At 41.6% G+C, this 27702-nt stretch overlaps 1 protein-coding gene across 1 annotated transcript in view; it reads right to left on the reverse strand.

Annotated features, from left to right (window-relative positions):
• Window positions 1-27702, reverse strand: part of C6H2orf42 (chromosome 6 C2orf42 homolog) — a 143050-nt gene that overhangs the window by 22137 nt on the left and 93211 nt on the right. The window contains exons 7-8 of the mRNA XM_053717774.1: window positions 15791-15891; window positions 866-1025 (exon numbers count right to left, since the gene is read on the reverse strand). Coding sequence (XP_053573749.1) covers window positions 866-1025; window positions 15791-15891 — 261 coding nt within the window. The remainder of the gene's footprint in view (window positions 1-865; window positions 1026-15790; window positions 15892-27702) is intronic.

Below are 27702 nucleotides of genomic sequence, written 5' to 3' on the forward strand. Positions count from 1 at the left end.
AGATCCACAAACCACGTCCTCCTTAGCCATGAGGGAGCAATCAGAATGGAGAACACTCTCTTCTATTTCATACAAGCCACTAGACGAGGAAGAAGCGGTAACGGAGGAAATATGTATACTAGACCGAACCCCCAAGGCATTGCTAATGCGTCTATCAGCTCTGCCTGGGGTCCCTCGACCTTGATCTGTATCGGGGAAGCTTGCAATTCAACCTTGACGCCATGAGATCGATCTCCGGCGTCCCCAATCTGATCTATACCTATTAACAATCATCTAGATATATAGGTATAGATATATATTGTACCAAAACACCATCAGATATATGTAGAAATATGTATTAATGAATAAATAGAACATATTCTTCTATGTGAAGAACATTGGAATTTGAAATATTCATATTTTTATGTCGGCTTAGAGCACTTGAGAATATTGGGTTTACGTGCAATTTTTCTATGTTTTTTGCTACATTGACTTTTATAGGGGAATACGTTAACCATTGCAATATTCTAACTTCATATTTTTATTGGGTTAGCGAGTGAGTGAAAACATTTTACTTTCAACTTGTAATATGAGTGCTACCAGACGCACGCAAAAACCTTACTTTTAGCGGAGTTAGCGCTCAAGCTGGAGCATTAATCAGCACTCCACTTGCAATCTGGCTCTAAGTGATTTAAAATTAATCTGTTCAACAAACATTGAAAAAAATATTAGCCAATTACTTAAATTTTAACTGGGTGGTAAGTAAAATCAGCCAGGTGGTGTGCCTATTAAATAAGGGCCTGGGGAGAACACTGACTAACTACTATATGCAACTTTAATAAATTATCATTATTTTGAGAGAGCATAGCTTTATTATGAAACTTACCAACTTTCAAAAAAGTTTTAAGTTCAAGGGGCCGTATTGGTTGCTTTTCCATTCGTCCATACGTTTCAGCAATATTTTCCACTTCTACCTTGGGACATTTAAACAGCTCATATGTCCCATCTCTGTTTTGTACAAAACTTCTGGTAATTTCAAGGGGCATCTATTTGCAAAAAAGGGGGAAAAATAGAATATTAAATGGAAAAAAGTGTCAACTTGAATGACCCTAAAGAAACACTGAAGTCCACAGATTCTTTATTACATAAAATTATTATAGATTTGCCAAAAGTATATCAATAAAAACTCATCTTCTCAAATTTGCAACTATGTAGTAATAAAAACAACTAGATTGTGTTTTGTTTCTGCTGTTTGGAAGGAAAAATGCACAAATCTGTCATACCTTTTTATAACTCAGCTTTTATAAAGTGAGTACACTGAAGCATAGGTGAAACAAAATTTATATATGCTATTCAAATTGCATCAATATTTTTTTAACACAAATATACTCTGCTATCTAATAAACATATTATTGCATTAATGCTGGCATAAAACAATGGGTATGTGTTTAACAATGCAAGGGGGTTGTAAGTTATTAGATAAGGTGGTATCTTCTCCAAACCACCAGCAATGGCCGAAGCCTTAGAAGAACCCTTTAAAAAGGTCCTGAGAGAACACTGTATATATAAATATATATATATATATATATACACACACACACACATATATATATATATATATATATATATATATATATATATATATACACACACATACTGTATATATAAATACAGTCCCCGTGTGAATCCGCCCTCCTGAGGTCAACCCCCTGGTGAGTCTGTTAGCCAAATTTGTTGCAATTACAATTGATTAGGCATTCTCATGTTTATTTCTTTTGGTTGTATTGGTATGACCCAAAAAAGTGGAGAGAAAAAAAAAAGCCAAATCTGACACATTGAAAAAGCCAAATCTGACACACTGGCACGCAAAACTCCAAAAATCGACTGGACAAAATGATTGGCACCTTCTCAAAATTGTAAGAAATTATTGCATTTCAAGTTTGTGATGCTCTGGTAATTTGTAATTTAACTCACCTGTATCAATTAATAGGTGCTGGCAAAATAGAAATCACACAGGCAACCAGATAAAATGGTGAAAATGTACTCAACCTTTCTGTTGTGTGACTCTGTGTGCCACACTGAGCATGGAGAAGAGAAAGAGCAGCAAAGAATTGTCTGAGGATTTGAGAACAAAAATTGTGGAAAAGCATGGACAATCTCAAGGTTACAAGTCCATCTCCAGAGATCTTAACAGAGTTCCTGTGTCCACTGTGGGCAACATTGTCAAGAAGTTTACAGCCATGACACTGTAGCTAATCTCCCTGGACATGGAAGAAAGAGAAAAATTGATCAAAGATTGCAACGAAAGATTGTTTGAATGGTGGATAAAGAACCTCGATCAACTTCCAGACAAATTCAAGCTGACATTCAGGCACAGGATACAAATGTGTCAGCTTTCACTATACGTTGCTCTCTGAATGAAAAGGGATGCTATGGTAGGAGACCCAGGAGGACACCTCTGCTGACACAGAAACATAAAAAAAGCCAGATTGGAGTTTGCCAAAACTTACCTGAGGAAGCCAAAATCCTTTTGGGAGAATGTGCTGTTGACAGACAAAACAAAATTAGATCATTTTGGTAAAGCCCATCATTCTAGTGTTTTCAGAAAAAGAAATGAGGCTTTTAAAGAAAAGTATACAGTCCCTAAAGTCAAACATGGTGGAGGTTCACTGATGTTTTGGGGTTGCTTTGCTGCTTCAGGCACTGGATGTCTTGACTGTGTACATGGCATTATAAAATCTGAAGACTACCAAAGAATTCTGTGGTGCAATGTAGGGCCCAGTGTCAGAAAGTTGGGTCTCCGTCAGAGGTTATGGGTCTTACAGCAGGACAATAGCCCAAAGCACACATCAAAAAGCACCCAGAAATGGTTTAAGACAAAGTGTTGGAGAGTACTGAACTGGCCAGCAATGAGCCCAGATCTCAATCCGATAGAGCACCTGTGGAGAGATCTCAAAACAGTAGTTGGGAAAAGGAACCGTTCCAATCTGAGAGACCTGGAGCAGTTGGAGAAAGAAGATTGGTCCAAAATTCCAGTAGAAAACTCATTGATGGTTACAGGAAGCGATTGATTTCAGTTATTTTTTCCAAGGGGTGTGCTACCAACCATTAAATGGAGGGTGCCAATAATTTTGTCCAGTCCATTTTTGGAGTTTTGTGTGGAATGTGTCAGATTTGGCTTTTTTTTCTCCACTTTTTTGTGTCATACCAATACAAGCAAAAGAAATAAACATGATAATGCCTAAACATTTGTGATTGCAACAATTCTCTGGGCGAAAAACAGAATTTATGTTTACCTGATAAATTACTTTCTCCAACGGTGTGTCCGGTCCACGGCGTCATCCTTACTTGTGGGATATTCTCTTCCCCAACAGGAAATGGCAAAGAGCCCAGCAAAGCTGGTCACATGATCCCTCATAGGCTCCGCCTTCCCCAGTCATTCGACCGACGTAAAGGAGGAATATTTGCATAGGAGAAATCATATGATACCGTGGTGACTGTAGTTAGAGAAAATAAATCATCAGACCTGATTAAAAAACCAGGGCGGGCCGTGGACCGGACACACCGTTGGAGAAAGTAATTTATCAGGTAAACATAAATTCTGTTTTCTCCAACATAGGTGTGTCCGGTCCACGGCGTCATCCTTTCTTGTGGGAACCAATACCAAAGCTTTAGGACACGGATGATGGGAGGGAGCAAATCAGGTCACCTAGATGGAAGGCACCACGGCTTGCAAAACCTTTCTCCCAAAAATAGCCTCAGAAGAAGCAAAAGTATCAAATTTGTAAAATTTGGTAAAAGTGTGCAGTGAAAACCAAGTCGCTGCCTTACATATCTGATCAACAGAAGCCTCGTTCTTGAAGGCCCATGTGGAAGCCACAGCCCTAGTGGAATGAGCTGTGATTCTTTCAGGAGGCTGCCGTCCGGCAGTCTCATAAGCCAATCTGATGATGCTTTTAAGCCAAAAAGAGAGAGAGGTAGAAGTTGCTTTTTGACCTCTCCTTTTACCAGAATAAACAACAAACAAGGAAGATGTTTGTCTGAAATCCTTTGTAGCCTCTAAATAGAACTTTAGAGCACGAACTACATCCAAATTGTGCAACAAACGTTCCTTCTTTGAAACTGGATTCGGACACAAAGAAGGCACAACTATCTCCTGGTTAATATTTTTGTTAGAAACAACTTTCGGAAGAAAACCAGGTTTAGTACGCAAAACAACCTTATCTGCATGAAACACCAGATAAGGAGGAGAACACTGCAGAGCAGATAACTCTGAAACTCTTCTAGCAGAAGAAATTGCAACCAAAAACAAAACTTTCCAAGATAATAACTTAATATCTACGGAATGTAAGGGTTCAAACGGAACCCCTTGAAGAACTGAAAGAACTAAATTGAGACTCCAAGGAGGAGTCAAAGGTTTGTAGACAGGCTTGATTCTAACCAGAGCCTGAACAAAAGCCTGAACATCTGGCACAGCCGCCAGCTTCTTGTGAAGTAAAACAGATAAAGCAGAAATCTGTCCCTTCAAAGAACTTGCAGATAATCCTTTCTCCAAACCCTCTTGTAGAAAGGATAGAATCTTAGGAATTTTTACCCTGTTCCATGGGAATCCTTTTGATTCGCACCAACAGATATATTTTTTCCATACTTTATGGTAAATTTTTCTAGTTACAGGCTTTCTAGCTTTAATAAGAGTATCAATGACAGAATCTGAGAACCCACGCTTTGATAAAATCAAGCGTTCAATCTCCAAGCAGTCAGTTGGAGTGATGCCAGATTCGGATGTTCGAACGGACCTTGAACAAGAAGGTCCCGTCTCAACGGTAGCTTCCATGGTGGAGCCGATGACATATTCACCAGGTCTGCATACCAAGTTCTGCGTGGCCATGCAGGAGCTATCAAGATCACCGAAGCCCTCTCCTGATTGATCCTGGCTACCAGCCTGGGAATGAGAGGAAACGGTGGGAACACATAAGCTAGGTTGAAGGTCCAGGGCGCTACTAGTGCATCTACTAGAGTCGCCTTGGGATCCCTGGATCTGGACCCGTAGCAAGGAACCTTGAAGTTCTGACGAGACGCCATCAGATCCATGTCTGGAAAGCCCCATAATTGAGTTATTTGGGCAAAGATTTCCGGATGGAGTTCCCACTCCCCCGGATGAAATGTCTGACGACTCAGAAAATCCGCTTCCCAATTTTCCACTCCTGGGATGTGGATTGCAGACAAGTGGCAGGAGTGAAGCTCCGCCCATTGAATTACTTTGTTCACTTCTTCCATCGCCAGGGAACTCCTTGTTCCCCCCTGATGGTTGATATATGCAACAGTCGTCATGTTGTCTGATTGAAACCTTATGAATTTGGCCTTTGCTAGTTGAGGCCAAGCCTTGAGAGCATTGAATATCGCTCTCAGTTCCAGAATGTTTATCGGGAGAAGAGATTCTTCCCGAGACCATAGACCCTGAGCTTTCAGATGTTTCCAGACCGTGCCCCAGCCTACCAGGCTGGCGTCGGTCGTTACAATGACCCACTCTGGTCTTCTGAAGCTCATCCCTTGGGACAGGTTGTCCAGGGTCAGCCACCAACGGAGTGAATCTCTGGTCCTCTGATCTACTTGGATCGTCGGGGACAAATCTGTATAATCCCCATTCCACTGTCTGAGCATGCACAGTTGTAATGGTCTTAGATGAATTCGCGCAAAAGAAACTATGTCCATTGCCGCAACCATCAAACCTATTACTTCCATGCACTGCGCTATGGAAGGAAGAAGAACAGAATGAAGTACTTGACAAGAGCTTAGAAGTTTTGATTTTCTGGCTTCTGTCAGAAAAATCTTCATTTCCAAGGAGTCTATTATTGTTCCCAAGAAGGGAACTCTTGTTGACGGGAATAGAGAACTTTTTTCTACGTTCACTTTCCACCCGTGAGATCTGAGAAAGGCTAGGACAATGTCCGTATGAGCCTTTGCTTGAGGTAGAGACGACGCTTGAATCAGTATGTCGTCCAAGTAGGGTACTACTGCAATGCCCCCTTGGCCTTAGCACCGCTAGAAGGGACCCTAGTACCTTTGTGAAAATTCTTGGAGCAGTGGCTAGTCCGAATGGAAGTGCCACAAACTGGTAATGCTTGTCCAGAAAGGCGAATCTTAGGAACTGATGATGTTCCTTGTGGATAGGAATATGTAGATACGCATCCTTTAAATCCACCGTGGTCATGAATTGACCTTCCTGGATGGTAGGAAGAATTGTCCGAATGGTTTCCATCTTGAACGATGGGACCTTGAGAAATTTGTTTAGGATCTTGAGATCCAAAATTGGCCTGAATGTTCCCTCTTTTTTGGGAACTATGAACAGATTGGAGTAAAACCCCATCCCTTGTTCTCCTAATGGAACAGGATGAATCACTCCCATTTTTAACAGGTCTTCTACACAATGTAAGAATGCCTGTCTTTTTATTTGGTCTGAAGACAATTGAGACCTGTGGAACCTTCCCCTTGGGGGTAGTTCCTTGAATTCCAGGAGATAACCTTGAGAAACTATTTCTAGCGCCCAAGGATCCTGAACATCTCTTGCCCAAGCCTGAGCGAAGAGAGAGAGTCTGCCCCCCACCAGATCCGGTCCCGGATCGGGGGCCATCATCTCATGCTGTCTTGGTAGCGGTAGCGGGCTTCTTGGCCTGCTTACCTTTGTTCCAGCCTTGCATCGGTCTCCAGGCTGGCTTGGTTTGAGAAGAATTACCCTCTTGCTTAGAGGATGTAGAATTTGAGGCTGGTCCGTTTCTGCGAAAGGGACGAAAATTTGTTTTATTTTTAGCCTTAAAAGACCTATCCTGAGGAAGGGCATGGCCCTTTCCCCCAATGATGTCTGAAATAATCTCTTTCAAGTCAGGGCCAAACAGCGTTTTCCCCTTGAAAGGGATGTTAAGCAATCTGTTCTTGGAGGACACATCCGCTGACCAAGACTTCAGCCAAAGCGCTCTGCGCGCCACAATAGCAAAACCTGAATTTTTCGCCGCTAATCTAGCTAATTGCAAAGTGGCGTCTAAGGTAAAAGAGTTAGCCAACTTAAGTGCTTGAACTCTGTCCATAACCTCCTCATAAGAGGATGCTTGATTGAGCGAACCAGAAACACGCTGCTGTAGTGACAGGAACAATGCATGAAATTGGTTGTAGAAGGTAACCTTGCTGAACAAACATCTTTTTAAGCAAACCCTCTAATTTTTTATCCATAGGATCTTTAAAAGCACAACTATCTTCTATAGGGATAGTGGTGCGTTTGTTTAGAGTAGAAACCGCCCCCTCGACCTTGGGGACTGTCTGCCATAAGTCCTTCCTGGGGTCGACCATAGGAAATAATTTCTTAAATATAGGGGGAGGGACAAAAGGTATGCCGGGCCTTTCCCATTCTTTATTTACAATGTCCGCCACCCGCTTGGGTATAGGAAAAGCTTCGGGGGGCACCGGGACCTCTAGGAACCTGTCCATCTTACATAATTTCTCTGGAATGACCAAATTGTCACAATCATCCAGAGTAGATAACACCTCCTTAAGCAGAGCGCGGAGATGTTCCAATTTAAATTTAAATGTAATAACGTCAGGTTCAGCTTGATGAGAAATTTTTCCTGAATCTGAAATTTCTCCCTCAGACAAAACCTCCCTAGCCCCTTCAGACTGGTGTAAGGGCATGTCAGAACCATTATCATCAGCGTCCTCATGCTCTTCAGTATCTAAAACAGAGCAGTCGCGCTTTCGCTGATAAGTGGGCATTTTGGCTAAAATGTTTTTAATAGAATTATCCATTACAGCCGTTAATTGTTGCATAGTAAGGAGGATTGGCGCACTAGATGCACTAGGGGCCTCCTGAGTGGGCAAGACTGGTGTAGACATAGAAGGGGATGATGCAGTACCATGCTTACTCCCCTCACTTAAGGAATCATTTTGGGCAACATTATTATCAGTGGCATCATTGTCCCTACTTTGTTTGTCACATTCATCACATATATTTAAATGGATAGGAACCTTGGCTTCCGAACATACAGAACATCGTCTATCTGACAGTTCAGACATGTTAATAGGCATAAACTTGATAACAAAGCACAAAAAACGTTTTAAAATAAAACCGTTACTGTCTCTTTAAATTTTAAACTGAACACACTTTTTTACTGAATATACGCAAAAGTATGAAGGAAATGTTCAAAATTCACCAAAATTTCACCACAGTGTCATAAAGCCTTAAAAGTATTGCACACCAAATTTGAAAGCTTTAACTCTTAAAATAACGGAACCGGAGCCGTTTTTACATTTAACCCCTATACAGTCCCTGGTATCTGCTTTGCTGAGACCCAACCAAGCCCAGAGGGGAATACGATACCAAATGACGCCTTCAATAAGCTTTTTCAGTGGATCTGAGCTCCTCACACATGCATCTGCATGCCTTGCTTCTCAAAAACAACTGCGCATTAGTGGCGCGAAAATGAGGCTCTGCCTATGACTAGAAAAGGCCCCCAGTGAAGAAGGTGTCCAATACAGTGCCTGTCCGTTTTTTTAACAAAATTGCCAAGATTAAAATAACTCTCCAAAGATATAAATCATTAAATATGCTTATATAGTAATCGTTTTGGCCCAGAAAGATGTCTACCAGTCTTTAAAGCCCTTGTGAAGCCCTTTTATTCTTATATTGAAAATTAAGAAAATGGCTTACCGCATCCCATAGGGAAAATGACAGCTTCCAGCATTACCAAGTCTTGTTAGAAATGTGTCATACCTCAAGCAGCCAAAGTCTGCTCACTGTTTCCCCCAACTGAAGTTAATTCCTCTCAACAGTCCTGTGTGGAAACAGCCATCGATTTTAGTAACGGTTGCTAAAATCATTTTCCTCTTACAAACAGAAATCTTCATCTCTTTTCTGTTTCAGAGTAAATAGTACATACCAGCACTATTTTAAAATAACAAACTCTTGATTGAAGAATAAAAACTACATTTAAACACCAAAAAACTCTGAGCCATCTCCGTGGAGATGTTGCCTGTGCAACGGCAAAGAGAATGACTGGGGAAGGCGGAGCCTAGGAGGGATCATGTGACCAGCTTTGCTGGGCTCTTTGCCATTTCCTGTTGGGGAAGAGAATATCCCACAAGTAAGGATGACGCCGTGGACCGGACACACCTATGTTGGAGAAAGGTGCATTATCTGACAGAAATGCAGGGGTGCCAATAATTTTACTCATGACTATATATATATTTTTCCTTGTAAAAAGTATGATGCTAAGTCACAATAATATGCATTTAATGTTTTGACTGTCATGTCACATTTAAGGGTTAAATGACGATAAAAGTGTTTTTTATTTTTAACACAACATAAAATTAATTAATGAATTTCCTGTTTCAAAGTCATCTTTTCCTAGTTGTCAAAGGTACCACTGCCTCTGGTTCTTTCCACTACCTTCCAAATGCGCTCTCCCATGAATATTACCTATTTTGGTTCTGGCTTGGATACTGTCATTTATATTCTTTACAAAAAGAAAAAATAATGCTTTATACCTTCTTATAAAAAACAGAATTTATGTTTACCTGATAAATTACTTTCTCCAACGGTGTGTCCGGTCCACGGCGTCATCCTTACTTGTGGGATATTCTCTTCCCCAACAGGAAATGGCAAAGAGCCCAGCAAAGCTGGTCACATGATCCCTCCTAGGCTCCGCCTTCCCCAGTCATTCGACCGACGTAAAGGAGGAATATTTGCATAGGAGAAATCATATGATACCGTGGTGACTGTAGTTAGAGAAAATAAATCATCAGACCTGATTAAAAAACCAGGGCGGGCCGTGGACCGGACACACCGTTGGAGAAAGTAATTTATCAGGTAAACATAAATTCTGTTTTCTCCAACATAGGTGTGTCCGGTCCACGGCGTCATCCTTACTTGTGGGAACCAATACCAAAGCTTTAGGACACGGATGATGGGAGGGAGCAAATCAGGTCACCTAGATGGAAGGCACCACGGTTTGCAAAACCTTTCTCCCAAAAATAGCCTCAGAAGAAGCAAAAGTATCAAATTTGTAAAATTTGGTAAAAGTGTGCAGTGAAGACCAAGTCGCTGCCTTACATATCTGATCAACAGAAGCCTCGTTCTTGAAGGCCCATGTGGAAGCCACAGCCCTAGTGGAATGAGCTGTGATTCTTTCAGGAGGCTGCCGTCCGGCAGTCTCATAAGCCAATCTGATGATGCTTTTAAGCCAAAAAGAGAGAGAGGTAGAAGTTGCTTTTTGACCTCTCCTTTTACCAGAATAAACAACAAACAAGGAAGATGTTTGTCTGAAATCCTTTGTAGCCTCTAAATAGAATTTTAGAGCACGAACTACATCCAAATTGTGCAACAAACGTTCCTTCTTTGAAACTGGATTCGGACACAAAGAAGGCACAACTATCTCCTGGTTAATATTTTTGTTAGAAACAACTTTCGGAAGAAAACCAGGTTTAGTACGCAAAACCACCTTATCTGCATGGAACACCAGATAAGGAGGAGAACACCGCAGAGCAGATAACTCTGAAACTCTTCTAGCAGAAGAAATTGCAACCAAAAACAAAACTTTCCAAGATAATAACTTAATATCTACGGAATGTAAGGGTTCAAACGGAACCCCTTGAAGAACTGAAAGAACTAAATTGAGACTCCAAGGAGGAGTCAAAGGTTTGTAAACAGGCTTGATTCTAACCAGAGCCTGAACAAAAGCCTGAACATCTGGCACCGCCGCCAGCTTCTTGTGAAGTAAAACAGATAAAGCAGAAATCTGTCCCTTCAAAGAACTTGCAGATAATCCTTTCTCCAAACCCTCTTGTAGAAAGGACAGAATCTTAGGAATTTTTACCCTGTTCCATGGGAATCCTTTCGATTCGCACCAACAGATATAATTCTTCCATACTTTATGGTAAATTTTTCTAGTTACAGGCTTTCTAGCCTGAATAAGAGTATCAGTGACAGAATCTGAGAACCCACGCTTTGATAAAATCAAGCGTTCAATCTCCAAGCAGTCAGTTGGAGTGATGCCAGATTCGGATGTTCGAACGGACCTTGAACAAGAAGGTCCCGTCTCAAAGGTAGCTTCCATGGTGGAGCCGATGACATATTCACCAGGTCTGCATACCAAGTTCTGCGTGGCCACGCAGGAGCTATCAAGATCACCGAAGCCCTCTCCTGATTGATCCTGGCTACCAGCCTGGGAATGAGAGGAAACGGTGGGAACACATAAGCTAGGTTGAAGGTCCAGGGCGCTACTAGTGCATCTACTAGAGTCGCCTTGGGATCCCTGGATCTGGACCCGTAGCAAGGAACCTTGAAGTTCTGACGAGACGCCATCAGATCCATGTCTGGAATGCCCCATAATTGAGTTATTTGGGCAAAGATTTCCGGATGGAGTTCCCACTCCCCCGGATGAAAAGTCTGACGACTCAGAAAATCCGCTTCCCAATTTTCCACTCCTGGGATGTGGATAGCAGACAAGTGGCAGGAGTGAAGCTCCGCCCAGTGAATTACTTTGGTCACTTCTTCCATCGCCAGGGAACTCCTTGTTCCCCCCTGATGGTTGATATATGCAACAGTCGTCATGTTGTCTGATTGAAACCTTATGAATTTGGCCTTTGCTAGTTGAGGCCAAGCCTTGAGAGCATTGAAAATCGCTCTCAGTTCCAGAATGTTTATCGGGAGAAGAGATTCTTCCCGAGACCATAGACCCTGAGCCTTCAGGTGTTTCCAGACCGCGCCCCAGCCCACCAGGCTGGCGTCGGTCGTTACAATGACCCACTCTGGTCTTCTGAAGCTCATCCCTTGGGACAGGTTGTCCAGGGTCAGCCACCAACGGAGTGAATCTCTGGTCCTCTGATCTACTTGGATCGTCGGGGACAAATCTGTATAATCCCCATTCCACTGTCTGAGCATGCACAGTTGTAATGGTCTTAGATGAATTCGCGCAAAAGGAACTATGTCCATTGCCGCAACCATCAAACCTATTACTTCCATGCACTGCGCTATGGAAGGAAGAAGAACAGAATGAAGTACTTGACAAGAGCTTAGAAGTTTTGATTTTCTGGCTTCTGTCAGAAAAATCTTCATTTCCAAGGAGTCTATTATTGTTCCCAAGAAGGGAACTCTTGTTGACGGGAATAGAGAACTTTTTTCTACGTTCACTTTCCACCCGTGAGATCTGAGAAAGGCTAGGACAATGTCCGTATGAGCCTTTGCTTGTGGCAGAGACGACGCTTGAATCAGTATGTCGTCCAAGTAGGGTACTACTGCAATGCCCCTTGGCCTTAGCACCTCTAGAAGGGACCCTAGTACCTTTGTGAAAATTCTTGGAGCAGTGGCTAGTCCGAATGGAAGTGCCACAAACTGGTAATGCTTGTCCAGAAAGGCGAATCTTAGGAACCGATGATGTTCCTTGTGGATAGGAATATGTAGATACGCATCCTTTAAATCCACCGTGGTCATGAATTGACCTTCCTGGATGGTAGGAAGAATTGTCCAAATGGTTTCCATCTTGAACGATGGGACCTTGAGAAATTTGTTTAGGATCTTGAGATCCAAAATTGGCCTGAATGTTCCCTCTTTTTTGGGAACTATGAACAGATTGGAGTAAAACCCCATCCCTTGTTCTCTTAATGGAACAGGATGAATCACTCCCATTTTTAACAGGTCTTCTACACAATGTAAGAATGCCTGTCTTTTTATTTGGTCTGAAGACAATTGAGACCTGTGGAACCTTCCCCTTGGGGGTAGTTCCTTGAATTCCAGGAGATAACCTTGAGAAACTATTTCTAGCGCCCAAGGATCCTGAACATCTCTTGCCCAAGCCTGAGCGAAGAGAGAGAGTCTGCCCCCCACCAGATCCGGTCCCGGATCGGGGGCCAGCATCTCATGCTGTCTTGGTAGCGGTAGCGGGCTTCTTGGCCTGCTTACCTTTGTTCCAGCCTTGCATCGGTCTCCAGGCTGGCTTGGTTTGAGAAGAATTACCCTCTTGCTTAGAGGATGTAGAATTTGAGGCTGGTCCGTTTCTGCGAAAGGGACGAAAATTTGTTTTATTTTTAGCCTTAAAAGACCTATCCTGAGGAAGGGCGTGGCCCTTTCCCCCAGTGATGTCTGAAATAATCTCTTTCAAGTCAGGGCCAAACAGCGTTTTCCCCTTGAAAGGGATGTTAAGCAATCTGTTCTTGGAGGACACATCCGCTGACCAAGACTTCAGCCAAAGCGCTCTGCGCGCCACAATAGCAAAACCTGAATTTTTCGCCGCTAATCTAGCTAATTGCAAAGTGGCGTCTAAGGTATAAGAGTTAGCCAACTTAAGTGCTTGAACTCTGTCCATAACCTCCTCATAAGAGGATGCTTGATTGAGCGACTTTTCTAGTTCCTCGAACCAGAAACACGCTGCTGTAGTGACAGGAACAATGCATGAAATTGGTTGTAGAAGGTAACCTTGCTGAACAAACATCTTTTTAAGCAAACCCTCTAATTTTTTATCCATAGGATCTTTGAAAGCCCAACTATCTTCTATAGGGATAGTGGTGCGTTTGTTTAGAGTAGAAACCGCCCCCTCGACCTTGGGGACTGTCTGCCATAAGTCCTTCCTGGGGTCGACCATAGGAAATAATTTCTTAAATATAGGGGGAGGGACAAAAGGTATGCCGGGCCTTTCCCATTCTTTATTTACAATGTCCGCCACCCGCTTGGGTATAGGAAAAGCTTCGGGGGGCACCGGGACCTCTAGGAACCTGTCCATCTTACATAATTTCTCTGGAATGACCAAATTGTCACAATCATCCAGAGTAGATAACACCTCCTTAAGCAGAGCGCGGAGATGTTCCAATTTAAATTTAAATGTAATAACGTCAGGTTCAGCTTGTTGAGAAATTTTTCCTGAATCTGAAATTTCTCCCTCAGACAAAACCTCCCTAGCCCCTTCAGACTGGTGTAAGGGCATGACAGAACCATTATCATCAGCGTCCTCATGCTCTTCAGTATCTAAAACAGAGCAGTCGCGCTTTCGCTGATAAGTGGGCATTTTGGCTAAAATGTTTTTAATAGAATTATCCATTACAGCCGTTAATTGTTGCATAGTAAGGAGGATTGGCGCACTAGATGCACTAGGGACCTCCTGAGTGGGCAAGACTGGTGTAGACATAGAAGGAGATGATGCAGTACCATGCTTACTCCCCTCACTTAAGGAATCATTTTGGGCAACATTATTATCAGTGGCATCATTGTCCCTACTTTGTTTGTCACATTCATCACATATATTTAAATGGAGAGGAACCTTGGCTTCCGAACATACAGAACATCGTCTATCTGATAGTTCAGACATGTTAATAGGCATAAACTTGATAACAAAGCACAAAAAACGTTTTAAAATAAAACCGTTACTGTCTCTTTAAATTTTAAACTGAACACACTTTTTTACTGAATATACGCAAAAGTATGAAGGAAATGTTCAAAATTCACCAAAATTTCACCACAGTGTCATAAAGCCTTAAAAGTATTGCACACCAAATTTGAAAGCTTTAACTCTTAAAATAACGGAACCGGAGCCGTTTTTACATTTAACCCCTATACAGTCCCTGGTATCTGCTTTGCTGAGACCCAACCAAGCCCAGAGGGGAATACGATACCAAATGACGCCTTCAATAAGCTTTTTCAGTGGACCTGAGCTCCTCACACATGCATCTGCATGCCTTGCTTCTCAAAAACAACTGCGCATTAGTGGCGCGAAAATGAGGCTCTGCCTATGACTAGAAAAGGCCCCCAGTGAAAAAGGTGTCCAATACAGTGCCTGCCGTTTTTTTAACAAAATTCCCAAGATTAAAATAACTCTCCAAAGTTATAAACCATTAAATATGCTTATAAAGTAATCGTTTTGGCCCAGAAAAATGTCTACCAGTCTTTAAAGCCCTTGTGAAGCCCTTTTATTCTTATATTGAAAATTAAGAAAATGGCTTACCGGATCCCATAGGGAAAATGACAGCTTCCAGCATTACCAAGTCTTGTTAGAAATGTGTCATACCTCAAGCAGCCAAAGTCTGCTCACTGTTTCCCCCAACTGAAGTTAATTCCTCTCAACAGTCCTGTGTGGAAACAGCCATCGATTTTAGTAACGGTTGCTAAAATCATTTTCCTCTTACAAACAGAAATCTTCATCTCTTTTCTGTTTCAGAGTAAATAGTACATACCAGCACTATTTTAAAATAACAAACTCTTGATAGAAGAATAAAAACTACATTTAAACACCAAAAAACTCTGAGCCATCTCCGTGGAGATGTTGCCTGTGCAACGGCAAAGAGAATGACTGGGGAAGGCGGAGCCTAGGAGGGATCATGTGACCAGCTTTGCTGGGCTCTTTGCCATTTCCTGTTGGGGAAGAGAATATCCCACAAGTAAGGATGACGCCGTGGACCGGACACACCTATGTTGGAGAAATATTGTCTGTTTTCATGACCCTTGTCATCACCTTTAGAGCAAAGCTTGTCGGGGGTATGGATGAGTTTTTATCACCTGTACAAGTGTAATCAGATGATAATGTCAGTTACAAATCACTGACCATGTAGAAGGACCAAAAGTGTATTGCACTTTGTGTGGCAAACAGACAATATTTTTTATAAGGTTCAACAAAAAGAAATGAACTAACATTTTTGTAAAGAATATACATGGCAGTATTGTAGTATAAAGGCACATACAGTGCATCTATGAGTTAATTTGGCCTTGATTAATTAATTATGCTCTTTTGTATTGTTTACATTTAATTAAAAAACTGACAATGAAGAAAAGGGGATATCTTACCACTATAGAATCAAATATCTGTTTAACCTGCAAGATGTTGGTTATGTGCCATGTGTATTTGGAGAAGGTTCCCAGTGGAAGGGCGTCTTTTCGGACAAAAGCTGAAATACACAGAAATTGGTAGGATGTCCTATTATTATTAATTGTATGAGTCACTTACATGCCTCCTTCAAAAGTAAATGGAAACACACTGAGGGGCCGAATTATCAAGGGCTGAATGGTTCTGAATGCCCCTGTTTCCGCGCGAGCCTTCAGGCTCGCCGGAAACAGGAGTTAAGAAGCAGCGGTCTTAAGACTGCTGCTCCTTAACTCGTCTGCCACCCCTGAGGCTGCAGACATCAATCCGCCCGACTGCATACGATCGGGTTGATTGACACTGAGGCCGCAAATCTGGAGGGTGTGGCATTGCACAAGCAGTTCCCTAGAACTGCTTGTGCAATGTTAAATGCTGACAGCGTATGCTGTCGGAATTCAGCGATGTCTGGCGGACATAATACGATACAGCGTATCATGTCTGCTCGACAGTTAGTAAATCGGCCCCTGAGTATGTTTGTAAAGGGCTCCACTTTGTTCACATCTACATTATTTAATGAGCGCCTGTAAATACACATGTAAAAGTTAAAAAAAAAGTTCTCCTACACAAATAACTCTAATATATGTAATTACAGCAAATTCTTAGGAATAATATATTTCCTTTTAGTATACGAAAAAAATGGCACAAAGACGCATACATGACAATACAGATCTTTCTTGTGTGTGTGTGTGTGTGTGTATATATATATATATATATATATATATATATAGTGAAGATTGGATTAGCCGAGTTAGTCCAGTAGATAAGATGCTCAAATAACAAAGTATTGCAGTATGCAGTGATACCTTTTTTATTGGACTAACATAATATTTCAAAGACAAGCTTTCAAGAGTTTTCCTCCCTTCCTCAGGTCTGAAGCAATACTGATCAATCTGATAAAGAAACACATCACACACAACAAATGGAAGGGAGGGGGGTGAGAGGGGTGTCATACCAAGCAGAGGATTTGAAGGTCTGAAGGAGAAAATAGCTGAGAATAGCCAGAAAGAGTAAATAAACAGAGGAGAGTAAATAGGCAAGATGAGAGGAAAAACAAAAGGAAAAAGAAACAAATATAGGACAAAAGATGAGAGATTATAGAACGTTTTGGTAGTGTGTGAGAAAGCCAGAGTCTACATTAAGTCCTTCATTTCTGGTGTTGAAATGTGTGATAATTTTCATCTCAAAAGTCTTTCGTTCATGAGAGTCTTTGAAATTCCCTTTGAGAACTTTAATCCTGAAGTTTAGGATGGAGTGACCAGTCTGGGTGAAGTGATGACCAACAGGGGTACAACATTAATTTTCCTTGTGGTTTTTGATCGAGTGTCTGTGTAGATTTATTCTGAGATGCAGCTTTAGGCCAGTTTCTGCAATGTAGCAACCTCTGTCACACGCTGTACACTGTATCATGTACACCACATTAGCAGATGAGCACGAATAGGATCCTTTAATATTATATGACGCGTTGTTGTGTCTGGCTGTGTTGTTGTCACATATATGTTGACACAGTTTGCAGAGTGATTTGTTGCATCATGCAGTGCCATTCTGTGTAAGCTTCTGTTCTGTGGTTAATTTGCTGCAGACCAATCTCTGTCTCAGGTTAGGCGGTTGTTTGAATTCTAGTATGGGGGGTTCAGGAAATATTTTTTTGAGTGTGGGGTCCTCTGAAATTAGTGGTTGTAGCTCTCTAATAATTTTGCGTACTCCTTCCAGAGTAAGGTTGTAAGTGACTACTAGAGGGGTTCTTGTTTTGTTTTCCTTTTCTTTGTATTGCAGGAGCCTTTCCCGTGGTGTTTTTAGGGCAGATTTGATATTTTTAGATATTGTCCTTTCCTTGTAGCCCTTTTGCCTAAATGACTCTGACAGTGTACTCAGGTGCTGATCTCTGTCTTTTGTGTCAGAGCAAATGCTGTGATATCTGATAGCTTGGCTGTAGATGATACCTTGTTTGGTGTGATTGGGATGGAAGCTGGAATTGTGGAGGTAGCTGTACCTGTCTGTGGGTTTTCTGTATATAGATCAATGAAGGATGCCATTGGTGACAGTTATTGTGCAGTCCAAGAAGTTCAAACTATGATTTGAAAAGTCCATTTTAAGATTTATTGACGGGTGAAATGAATTAAATGATTTGTGGAAATCTAAAAGGCTTTCTTCTCCTTCTGTCCATATAATGAAAATATCATGTAACGATAATATGTATAAGGTTTGTGGGGCTGAGTACTTAAGAATCTGTATTCTAGGTCAGCCATGAAAAGATTAGCATATTGGGGTGACATTTTTGTGTCCATCACTGTCCCTGTCATTTGTAGGTAGTAATTGTTGTTAAAACTGAAATAGTTTTGTGTGAGTATGAATTTTATAAGCTAGGCAATAGTTGCACTATCATATTTGTGTGTTGGTTGGTGGGATGAGAGAAATTTACTGCAGGCCTCAATACCATCCTTATGTGGGATGTTGCTGTATAAGGATTCCACATCCATAGTAACTAGTATAGTGTTTCCAAGTAGTTCATTTATCTGGTTAAGTTTATTAAAGGGACACTTAACACCTGCCTGCTAAAATCCTTAATTCTTGCTCCTTCTAATCAATCAAAATCAAGTTAGCATGACTGTCTATGCCAACTTGTCATCTTACCCCAAATTGTTCAAAAAAAGTGTTTTCAATAACAATGGTTTACCTGTGCTCATTGTGTGTATGCATGCCGCCATATTGTGACGTGCGTTACACACAGGTACACCAGTCACATGACACGCACGCATATTGTTCTATTATGTATTTGCTGCAGTGCTTAGAGGAATCACATCTGCAGCACACACTCACTGTGATGCATTCAGCAGCAGCACATGTGATTCTTGCAGAGCGTGTGCTGCAGTGTTTGTAGAGATATTGTTTCAAATGTGACTAATAGTAATACGTATTTTCAACATAGTAATACATACGTTAGTAAATGCACGGCTTCAGGAACAAGAATTTAAAGTAGCAAGCTCTGGGGAGGAAGGGGGAGATCAGCCCGGAAATAAAGGATAAGCCTTGCATAAGAAAATACAAGCTCCGGTTATTTCAAATGGTTGCCAAGCACTCCTGACCCTGCAGTGCATAATACTGCACTGGGAGATCCTTACCCTTCCAGCCCGAAAGATTACTCCTTGGGCTCAAAGCGTGACTCCTACTGCTGGCTAAAGGATTGACATGAGTTTGAACATGCTCCCCAGTATGTAGAGTTTCCAGACACTGGTAACAGGCTGCAGTTGTGGAGTTTGCAAACGCTCCCTGGCAGTGACAGACTAGGTTGCCTTTTGTTAGCCAGCTACTTTAAATTCTTGTTCCTGAAGCCGTGCATTTACTAACGTATGTATTACTATGATGAAAATACGTATTACTATTAGTTACATTTGAAACAATATCTCTACAAACACTGCAGCACACGCTCTGCAAGAATCACATGTGCTGCTGCTGAATGCATCACAGTGAGTGTGTGCTGCAGATGTGATTCCTCTAAGCACTGCAGCAAATACATAATAGAACAATATGCGTGCGTGTCATGTGACTGGTGTACCTGTGTGTAACGCACGTCACAATATGGCGGCATGCATACACACAAAGAGCACAGGTAAACCATTGTTATTGAAAACACTTTTTTTGAACAATTTGGGGTAAGATGACAAGTTGGCACAGACATTCATGCTAACTTGATTTTGATTGATTAGAAGGAGCAAGATTTAAGGATTTTAAGCATGTGTTTAGTGTCCCTTTAAGGAAGTCTGTAGTGTCCTGTTATAAAGCTATCAGTCTTAATAACAAGAGGCTTAAGAATGTTTTCTATTAGGCCAGATATTTGTTCAGTGAGTGTTCCCATACCTGTTATAATGGGCTGTCCTGGGTTTCCTTTCTTGTGGATTTTGGGCAGCATGTAGAAGGTACCCATCTCCATCTGAGGATTGGAAGGTACCAGGTTTTCTAATTTGTGCTGTATGTGTTTAGGAAATGTTTTGATAAGTTTTGTGAGTTTAGCTGAATATTCCTTGGTGCGGTCCTTGTCCAGTTTTTTGTAGTAGTTTACATCAGACAACTGTCTGTAACCATCTGTAGTATAGTCCTGGGTGTTCATGATAACTACTGATCCACCCTTGTCCGCCGGCTTGATGATGATATTATTATTCATCAAGTTTTCCAAGGCATTTCTTTCCATATGTGAGAGGTTGTAAGCGATTTTTTTCTCTTGTGTGGTGACTAGGGATGCCACTCTCAGGCGAAAACTTTCAATGTAACAGTCCAATTTGATGTTACGTCCTGCTGTCGGTGTAAAAATCTTTGTTCTTTTTCCTACCATTATTGTCCTGGTTAAGAGTGGTGTTTTTTTTTGGCATAAAAGAATTCCTAGTCTGAATATAACTGGATGTGATCCAGATTTGTGATAGGACAGAATGTTAGCCCCTTGGATAAGACTGATTTTTAAGGAATTGAAAGGTGATGATTAGAGAGGTTTACAATCCCAGTATTGCCCATGAATTGTTCTTGGCAGTTAGCAGGCTCAGTTTGGTTTGGGTCATTGTTAGTTCTGGTTGGAGTAAGCTGGTTTTCAATGGAGCAATCAGTTGATCTTTCATTAGGGCTTTCTTTGTGATGTGTGGGGCCAGCCAGTTTCTTATTCTTTTTCCTGATGAGATTCTGTTGTTGTTTCCTGTAGAAGTAATCCATTTCTATTGCTTTGGTTTCAGATGTAACCTGTTGAAGATCTTGAAATAAATTACAGCTTATGACAGAGTCATTTTTGTTTTCTGTCATATAGTTGGTGAATTAGGTTGTTGCGTAGCTTCTCACTAGTCTGTTTGCAGAGATTCTCAGTTGTGGGTAGTAGAAAGTGGGTTCTTAATTCGAAGTCCATTAGGGATTAGATACATTTTCTTACAGCGTGTAAGAAAATATATGTCACACACACCTTTGAGCCCTCTGCTATATATATATATATATATATATATATATATATATATATATATATATACACACCTTTGAGCCCACTGCCTTGTCATAAACCATATCCCTTTAAATCAGTTAGAGCTCTTTTATTAATAAAATAGTCACACACACACACACACATCTGTCTATCCATTAAATTTAAAATATAGTTTAAGACTGTATGAAGAACACTATTGCTTCTTTTTTTATTTTATTTTTCAAATTGGTTTTATTAAGGTAGAAACCCCCCCCCCCTCAAAAAAAAACAAAAAACAAGAAGTTACAGGCAAGTTACAATATAAGAATTTCAAGTTACAAATGATATAACTGGGAATGTTGATGACTTACAATGCAGAGATGGTCATCTAAATTAAATCATACCCAAATGTAAATTTAAAATATAGTTTAAGACTGTATGAAGAACACTATTGCTTCTTTTTTTATTTTATTTTTCAAATTGGTTTTATTAAGGTAGAAACCCCCCCCCTCTCAAAAAAAAAAAAACAAGAAGTTACAGGCAAGTTACAATATAAGAATTTCAAGTTACAAATGATATAACTGGGAATGTTGATGACTTACAATGCAGAGATGGTCATCTAAATTAAATCATACCCAAATGTATATTTATATCTGGATCATAACAGGTGTTGCCTATTTTCTCAAAAAATAATAGAAACCTCAGTTTTTCTAATAAGATATAGGACTATACGGTAGATACCCCTTTAAACTGGAATATAGTGTACAATTATAGTGTCCCTTAATTTAATGAAAGGGCCACTCATGGACCCATGGTATATCCTAACTCTGAAAGGGGAATGTAGGAGTAGGAATCTAGTAGGGCCACTTTTGAAACCAGAGTGTGATTTATAGTTCGGAATCAACTGGATGGAGGAGGTATCTCACGCAACAGTGCCTACTCATAGATCTTAGTGGGTAATGGAGGTTCCTAAATAACTAATTTGTGTACTGTTCTTTTAAGCTGGCTGCTTGTAGGTTATTGAAGGTGTTGTTAGCTATATAACTACCAGGGAGCACATGGACCCTGTACCCTATGACAGAAAACACAAATATATAGAGAGGATAGATTAAGCAAATATCTTCCTACTCCTAGTGTTAGACTACAATATATATAGCCGTCATAAATTGGATAGTATTGACAGGTCTAGGTTACGTAACATGTCAAGACAAGTTATTATTCTTACTATACTGGATTAGTGCAAGACTGATAACTATGTACACTTGGATAATGGCTAAATACGTATAGAGCAACGTGATTGAGGCAGAAATAAGCTGTTTTAAAATGTAACCTTTATTAGGATAATTTAAAATAAATAAAAAAAAATACACACACACACCTTAAAATATAAATAATGGTAGGTGAACCCACATATATTGCAGGGATGGTACTTCAATACGTATAAGATACAGACCTAGGATGTAGGTATTAATCCATAGCCTGTACATACATATTATTAAATGCAGGTCAGGCAGAGTATACTTTAAAAAAAGATATGATAATAGCACTGTTTATACAAGGAGATAAACCTATACTCACTAAGCGGTTTGCAGCTCTAGTGTTTGAGTATGCTGTGGTCCCCTTAATTAGAGCTGTCAAAGTAACTATATATGAAAATATTCAGTGTAAATTTTACAGTTCTGGTGCTGTTATTTAGATAGTCTATTATAACAGGTGTTATCTCCTGAATAATTATGAATAGAGTGCTACTCAGACTAACTCATATAGTGATACTCACACGGCCTATGTGAAACTCCCTGGCTATATGATAATGCCCACGATAAATGTGTACAGGCTGAAAAAATAATAATTGTTATAGGTCAATGGACACGCACATACATTCGCAGTGTGTCCTTAGTAATTATATCTCTTTTTTTCTGGCTTGTATCAGCTAAATTACCAGCTTCTCCTTGCTAGTTAAAAGCTACTAAACTCCCCCCTGTCCCCTGATATGGTTTTGCCAATTCCTGGCTTTCTCAAAGGGTAAGGGCGCGGCACTTTGCATGGATCTTTATATGCGTGCTTACTCCGCCTCTAGTGACGTCATGACCAATCAGGTTGGATTTGGCTCTTGCCCACTCAGAATCCTGGTATCATTTTCCAATCTCACTACGCTGTTATTTATTGGTTATTCAAGGTTCTATGGTTACACTTGTCTTGTTATTTGTTATTTATTGACTTAAATAAAACACTGTATCCATTTTCTTACAGTGATCAATGTTATTGTTTATTAGTATGTCTAACTTATATGGTAAGGCCACTGAATAAAAAAAACATGCTATTACTTATAAATGTTGTATTATTTATGGATTATTGCATGACTACAGTGAATAAAATGATATGGAAGTGAATTGAATTAAATAAAAGCATTGTACGAATCCATGCTAGAGGTAATTATATTGGGCTCACTGGGTGAACTAAAAAATATAAATAATGCTTACCTGATAATTTCATTTCCAATGAGGGGAGAAGAGTCCACGGCTCCATTCATTACTGTTGGGAATTAAGAACCTGGCCACCAGTAGGAGGCAAAGACACCCCAGCCAAAAGCTTAAATACCTCCCTCACTTCCCTTATCCCCCAGTCATTCTGCCGAGGGAACAAGGAACAGTAGGAGAAATATCAGGGTATAAATGGTGCTAGAAGATGAATTAAATATTAGTTCTGCCCATCTGAGATACGGGTGGGAGCCGTGGACTCTCCTCCGCTCGATGGAAATGAAATTATCAGGTAAGCATAATTTATGTTTTCCATCTAAAGGGGAGGAGAGTCCACAGCTTCATTCATTACTGTTGGGAACATATACCCAAGCTCTAGAGGACACTAAATAAAACCGGGAGGGTAAAAGGGGGACCCTAATCTGAGGGCACCACAGCCTGCAAAACCTTTCTCCCAAAAACAGCTTCCACAGAAGCAAAAACGTCAAACTTGTAAAACTTTGTAAAAGTTTGTAAGGAGGACCAAGTAGCCGCCTTACAAATTTGCTCCATAGAGGCCTCATTCTTGAAGGCCCATGACGAAGCCACAGCTCTAGTTGAATTAGCCGTGATCCTCTGAGGAGGCTTATGTCCCTCTGTCTCATAGGCCAAGCGAATCAAGCTCCTAAAACAAAAGGACAAAGAAGCAGAAGAGGCCCTATGCACCTTGCGCTTCCCTGAATACACAACAAAAAGAGATGTAGACTGTCTGAAATCCCTTGTAGCCTGAAGATAGAACTTTAAGGCACAAACCACATCCAGGTTATGAAGTAACCTCTCCTTAGAAGAAGGGTTAGGATACAAAGAAGGAACAACTATTTCCTGATTGATGTTTCGGTTAGACACCACCTTGGGGAGAAACCCTAAACCAGTGCGAAAACCAGCCTTAGCCGCATGAAAAACCAGATAAGGAGGCTCACATTACAAGGTAGCCAGTTCAGATACTCTGCGTGCCGATGCAATAGCCAACAGGAAGAGAACCTTCCAGGACAGAATCTTAACGTCAACAGAATGCATAGGCTCAAACGGAACCTTCTGCAATACCCTAAGGATCAAGTTTAAGCTCCATGGAGGAGCAGACTGTCTAAAGACAGGCCTGATTCTAGACAAAGCCTGAACAAAAGATAGAATATCAGGGAGCTCAGCGAGTCTCCTATGCAACAAGACTGATAATGCCGAAATCTGTCCCTTTAAGGAACTGGCGGCAAGACCCTTCTCCAAACCGTCTTGGAGAAAGGACAGAATCCTGGATACCTTCACCTTATGCCAAGGATATCCATGTTTCTCACACCAGGACAAGTAAGTCCTACACACCTTATGGTAGATGCGACGAGTGACTGGCTTCCTTGCCTGAACTAGAGTATCAATCACGCTTTCCGAAAAGCCTCTCTTGGCCAAGACTAGGCGTTCAATCCCCATGCAGTCAGCCTCAGCGAATCTAGATTTCGATGTTGAAAAGAGCACTGTTCCAGCAGATCCCTGCGACAGGGTAACCTCCACGGTGGAGAGGATGACATCCCCACCAGATCCGCAAACCACGTCCTCCGCGGCCACAATGAAGCAATCAGAATGGCCGAAGCTCGCTCCTGTTTGATGCGTGCCACTACACGAGGTAGAAGTGGTAACGGTGGAAAAATGTAAGCTAGGCTGAACCCCCAAGGTGCCGGTAAGGAATCTATCAGCTCTGCCTGGGGATCCCTGGACCTCGACCCATATCAGGGTAGCTTGCAATTGAGTCTGGACGCCATGAGATCTATTTCTGGCGTTCCCCATCTGAGACAAATCTCTACAAACACCTCAGGGTGAAGAGACCATTCCCCCGGATGGAAGGATTGCCTGCTGAGAAAGTCCACCTCCTAGTTGTCCACACCTGGAATGTGAATCTCTGAGAGCGAGCAGCTGTGGGACTCCGGCCACTCCAAGATCCGAGACACCTCCCTCATTGCTAGGGAGCTCCTCGTACCCCCCCTGATGGTTGATGTAAGCCACCAAGGTAATGTTGTCGGTCTGGAATCTGATGAAGCTGAACGACCCCAGAGGAGGCCATGCCTTCAGAGCATTGAAGATTGCTCAGAGTTCCAAAATATTTATCGGAAGGAGAGACTTCTCCCGGGACCATTTTCCCTGTGCCATCCTGGCACCCCAAACAGCTCCCCATCCTGCCAGACTGGCGTCCGTGGTTACAATCTCCCAGGACAGTTTCAAAAAGGATGTCCCCATGGACAGTTGCTCCGGATGGATCCACTAAGAGAGGGAGTTCTGAGTTCGAGCATCCATGGATATCTGCTGTAATAGATCTGAATGATCACTGGTCCACTGTCTCAACATGCACAATTGAAGAAGTCTGAGATGGAACCTGGCGAATGGGATGATGTCTATGCTTGAAACCATGAGTCCGATCACCTCCATACACTGAGCCACCGAGGGGCTTCAGGAGGACTGAAGGGCAAGACAGGTGGACGCAATCTTCCTGTGTCGATGGTCTGTGAGAAATATTTTCATGGACAGAGTCTATTATCGTGCCCAGGAACGTCACCCTGTTGCTGGGAACCAGGGAACTCTTTCCTGAGTTGATCTTCCAACATTGAGATTGGAGCAGAAGAAGAAGAGCCCTCGAATGATCCTCTGCGAGACTGAGCGACGGCGCCTGGACTAGGATGTCATCCAGATAGATAAGGCGCCACAGCAATGCCTCTGGATCTGGCCACTGCAAGTAGCGCCCCCAAAACCTTTGTGAAGACTCTCGGTCGCCAGACCAAAAGGAAGGGCCACAAACTAGAAGTGTTGGTCCAGAAAAGCAAATCTTAGGAACTTGAAGTGGTTCCTGTGAATTGGCACATGAAGGTAAGCGTCCTTCAAGTCTATAGTCGTCATGAACTGTCCCTCTTCAACTAGGGGCAGGATAGATCTGATTGTTTCCATTTTGAACGATGGAACACTCAGAAATTTGTTCCAGAATTGGGAGGAACGTTCTTTGGAACCACAAAAAGGTTGGAATTGTACCCTAGACCCCATTCTGTTTGGGGTACTGGTACGATAACGCAGAGAGAGGCGAGATCTCTCACACACTCTAGAAAGGCCTCTCTCTTTTTTGGTCTTGAAGAAAGGTCTGTCAGGAAGAATCTGCCCTTGGGCGGATGGGAACTGAACCCTATCCTGTAACCCTGAGTGACCACTTCCCAAGGGTCCTGAACGTCCTGCAACCAGGCTTCTGAGAAGAGAGATAATCTGCCCCCTACTTGGTCCGGAGACCGGTCGGGGGCCGCCCCTTCATGCCAATTTTGTCTCGGCGGGCTTCTTGCTCTGCTTAGACTTGTTTCAAGATTGAGCCGGCTTCCAAGTTCCCTTGGACTGGTCTACTTTTGCGGCGGGCTGCTGGCGCTGGGCCTTGTCCGCACAAAAGGGATGAAAAGTAGATCCCTTAGGCTTAGCCTTCTTATCCTCCGGTAGGAAAGCTTCCTTGCCTCCCGTAACTATGGATATGATCAAATCCAATCCTGGACCGAACAGAATCTTTCCTTGAAAGGGCAGGGTCAACAGTTTCGACTTAGAGGTCATGTCCGCAGACCAAGACTTTAGCCACAGAGCCCTGCAAGCTAAAACTGAAAAACCTGACACCTTAGCGTTCAGGCGAATAATTTGCATATTGGCATCACAGATGAAAGAATTGGCAACTCTCCCTGCATCTCCGGACTCTAACTTAAGCCCAGGTTCTCACTGAGAGGCTGACAGGACTACTTAAAACTCCAGTCCCAATGCGAAGAGTACTACCCTCCATAAGAGACTACTCCGAATCTTCGGCACTTCTCTGCCATCCTCCTGTGACGAAAGGCAAAGAATGACTGGGGGATGAGGGAAGTGGGGGAGGTATTTAAGCCTTTAGCTGGGGTGTCTTTGCCTCCTCCTGGTGGCCAGGTTCTTAATTCCCAACAGTAATGAATGAAGCCGTGGACTCTCCTCCCCTTTAGAAGAAAACTAAAAAACTACAACTCGAACGTATTGTAGATTTATAAATGAAATGGTGATGAGATTGAATTTAGGATGTTTAAAATATTAACAATATTTAACAAATGTGCGTAAGTGGTTATTTAAACTTATTAATTTGCATTATTGGGTGTTAGATACCCAAATTATGGAATTAACCATCTGGGAAATTATTTGACATAAATATTAACGTGAAGTGCATAATTGCAATAACTCATAATTGTATATCTGGATTATTACTATACTATATATGATACTGTTATATGACAATCTAATATCGAATAGCTACATAAGAATAATTATGTGCTTCTCATAGTTTCGATATATTAGTATATTAATTCAATATATTTGGCTTATAGACTATATGGGTAATTTAACCTATTAATTATTTCTGTCTTATTATTAG

Source organism: Bombina bombina, chromosome 6, assembly GCF_027579735.1.
Source record: "Bombina bombina isolate aBomBom1 chromosome 6, aBomBom1.pri, whole genome shotgun sequence".
Taxonomy (NCBI): Eukaryota; Metazoa; Chordata; class Amphibia; order Anura; family Bombinatoridae; genus Bombina; species Bombina bombina.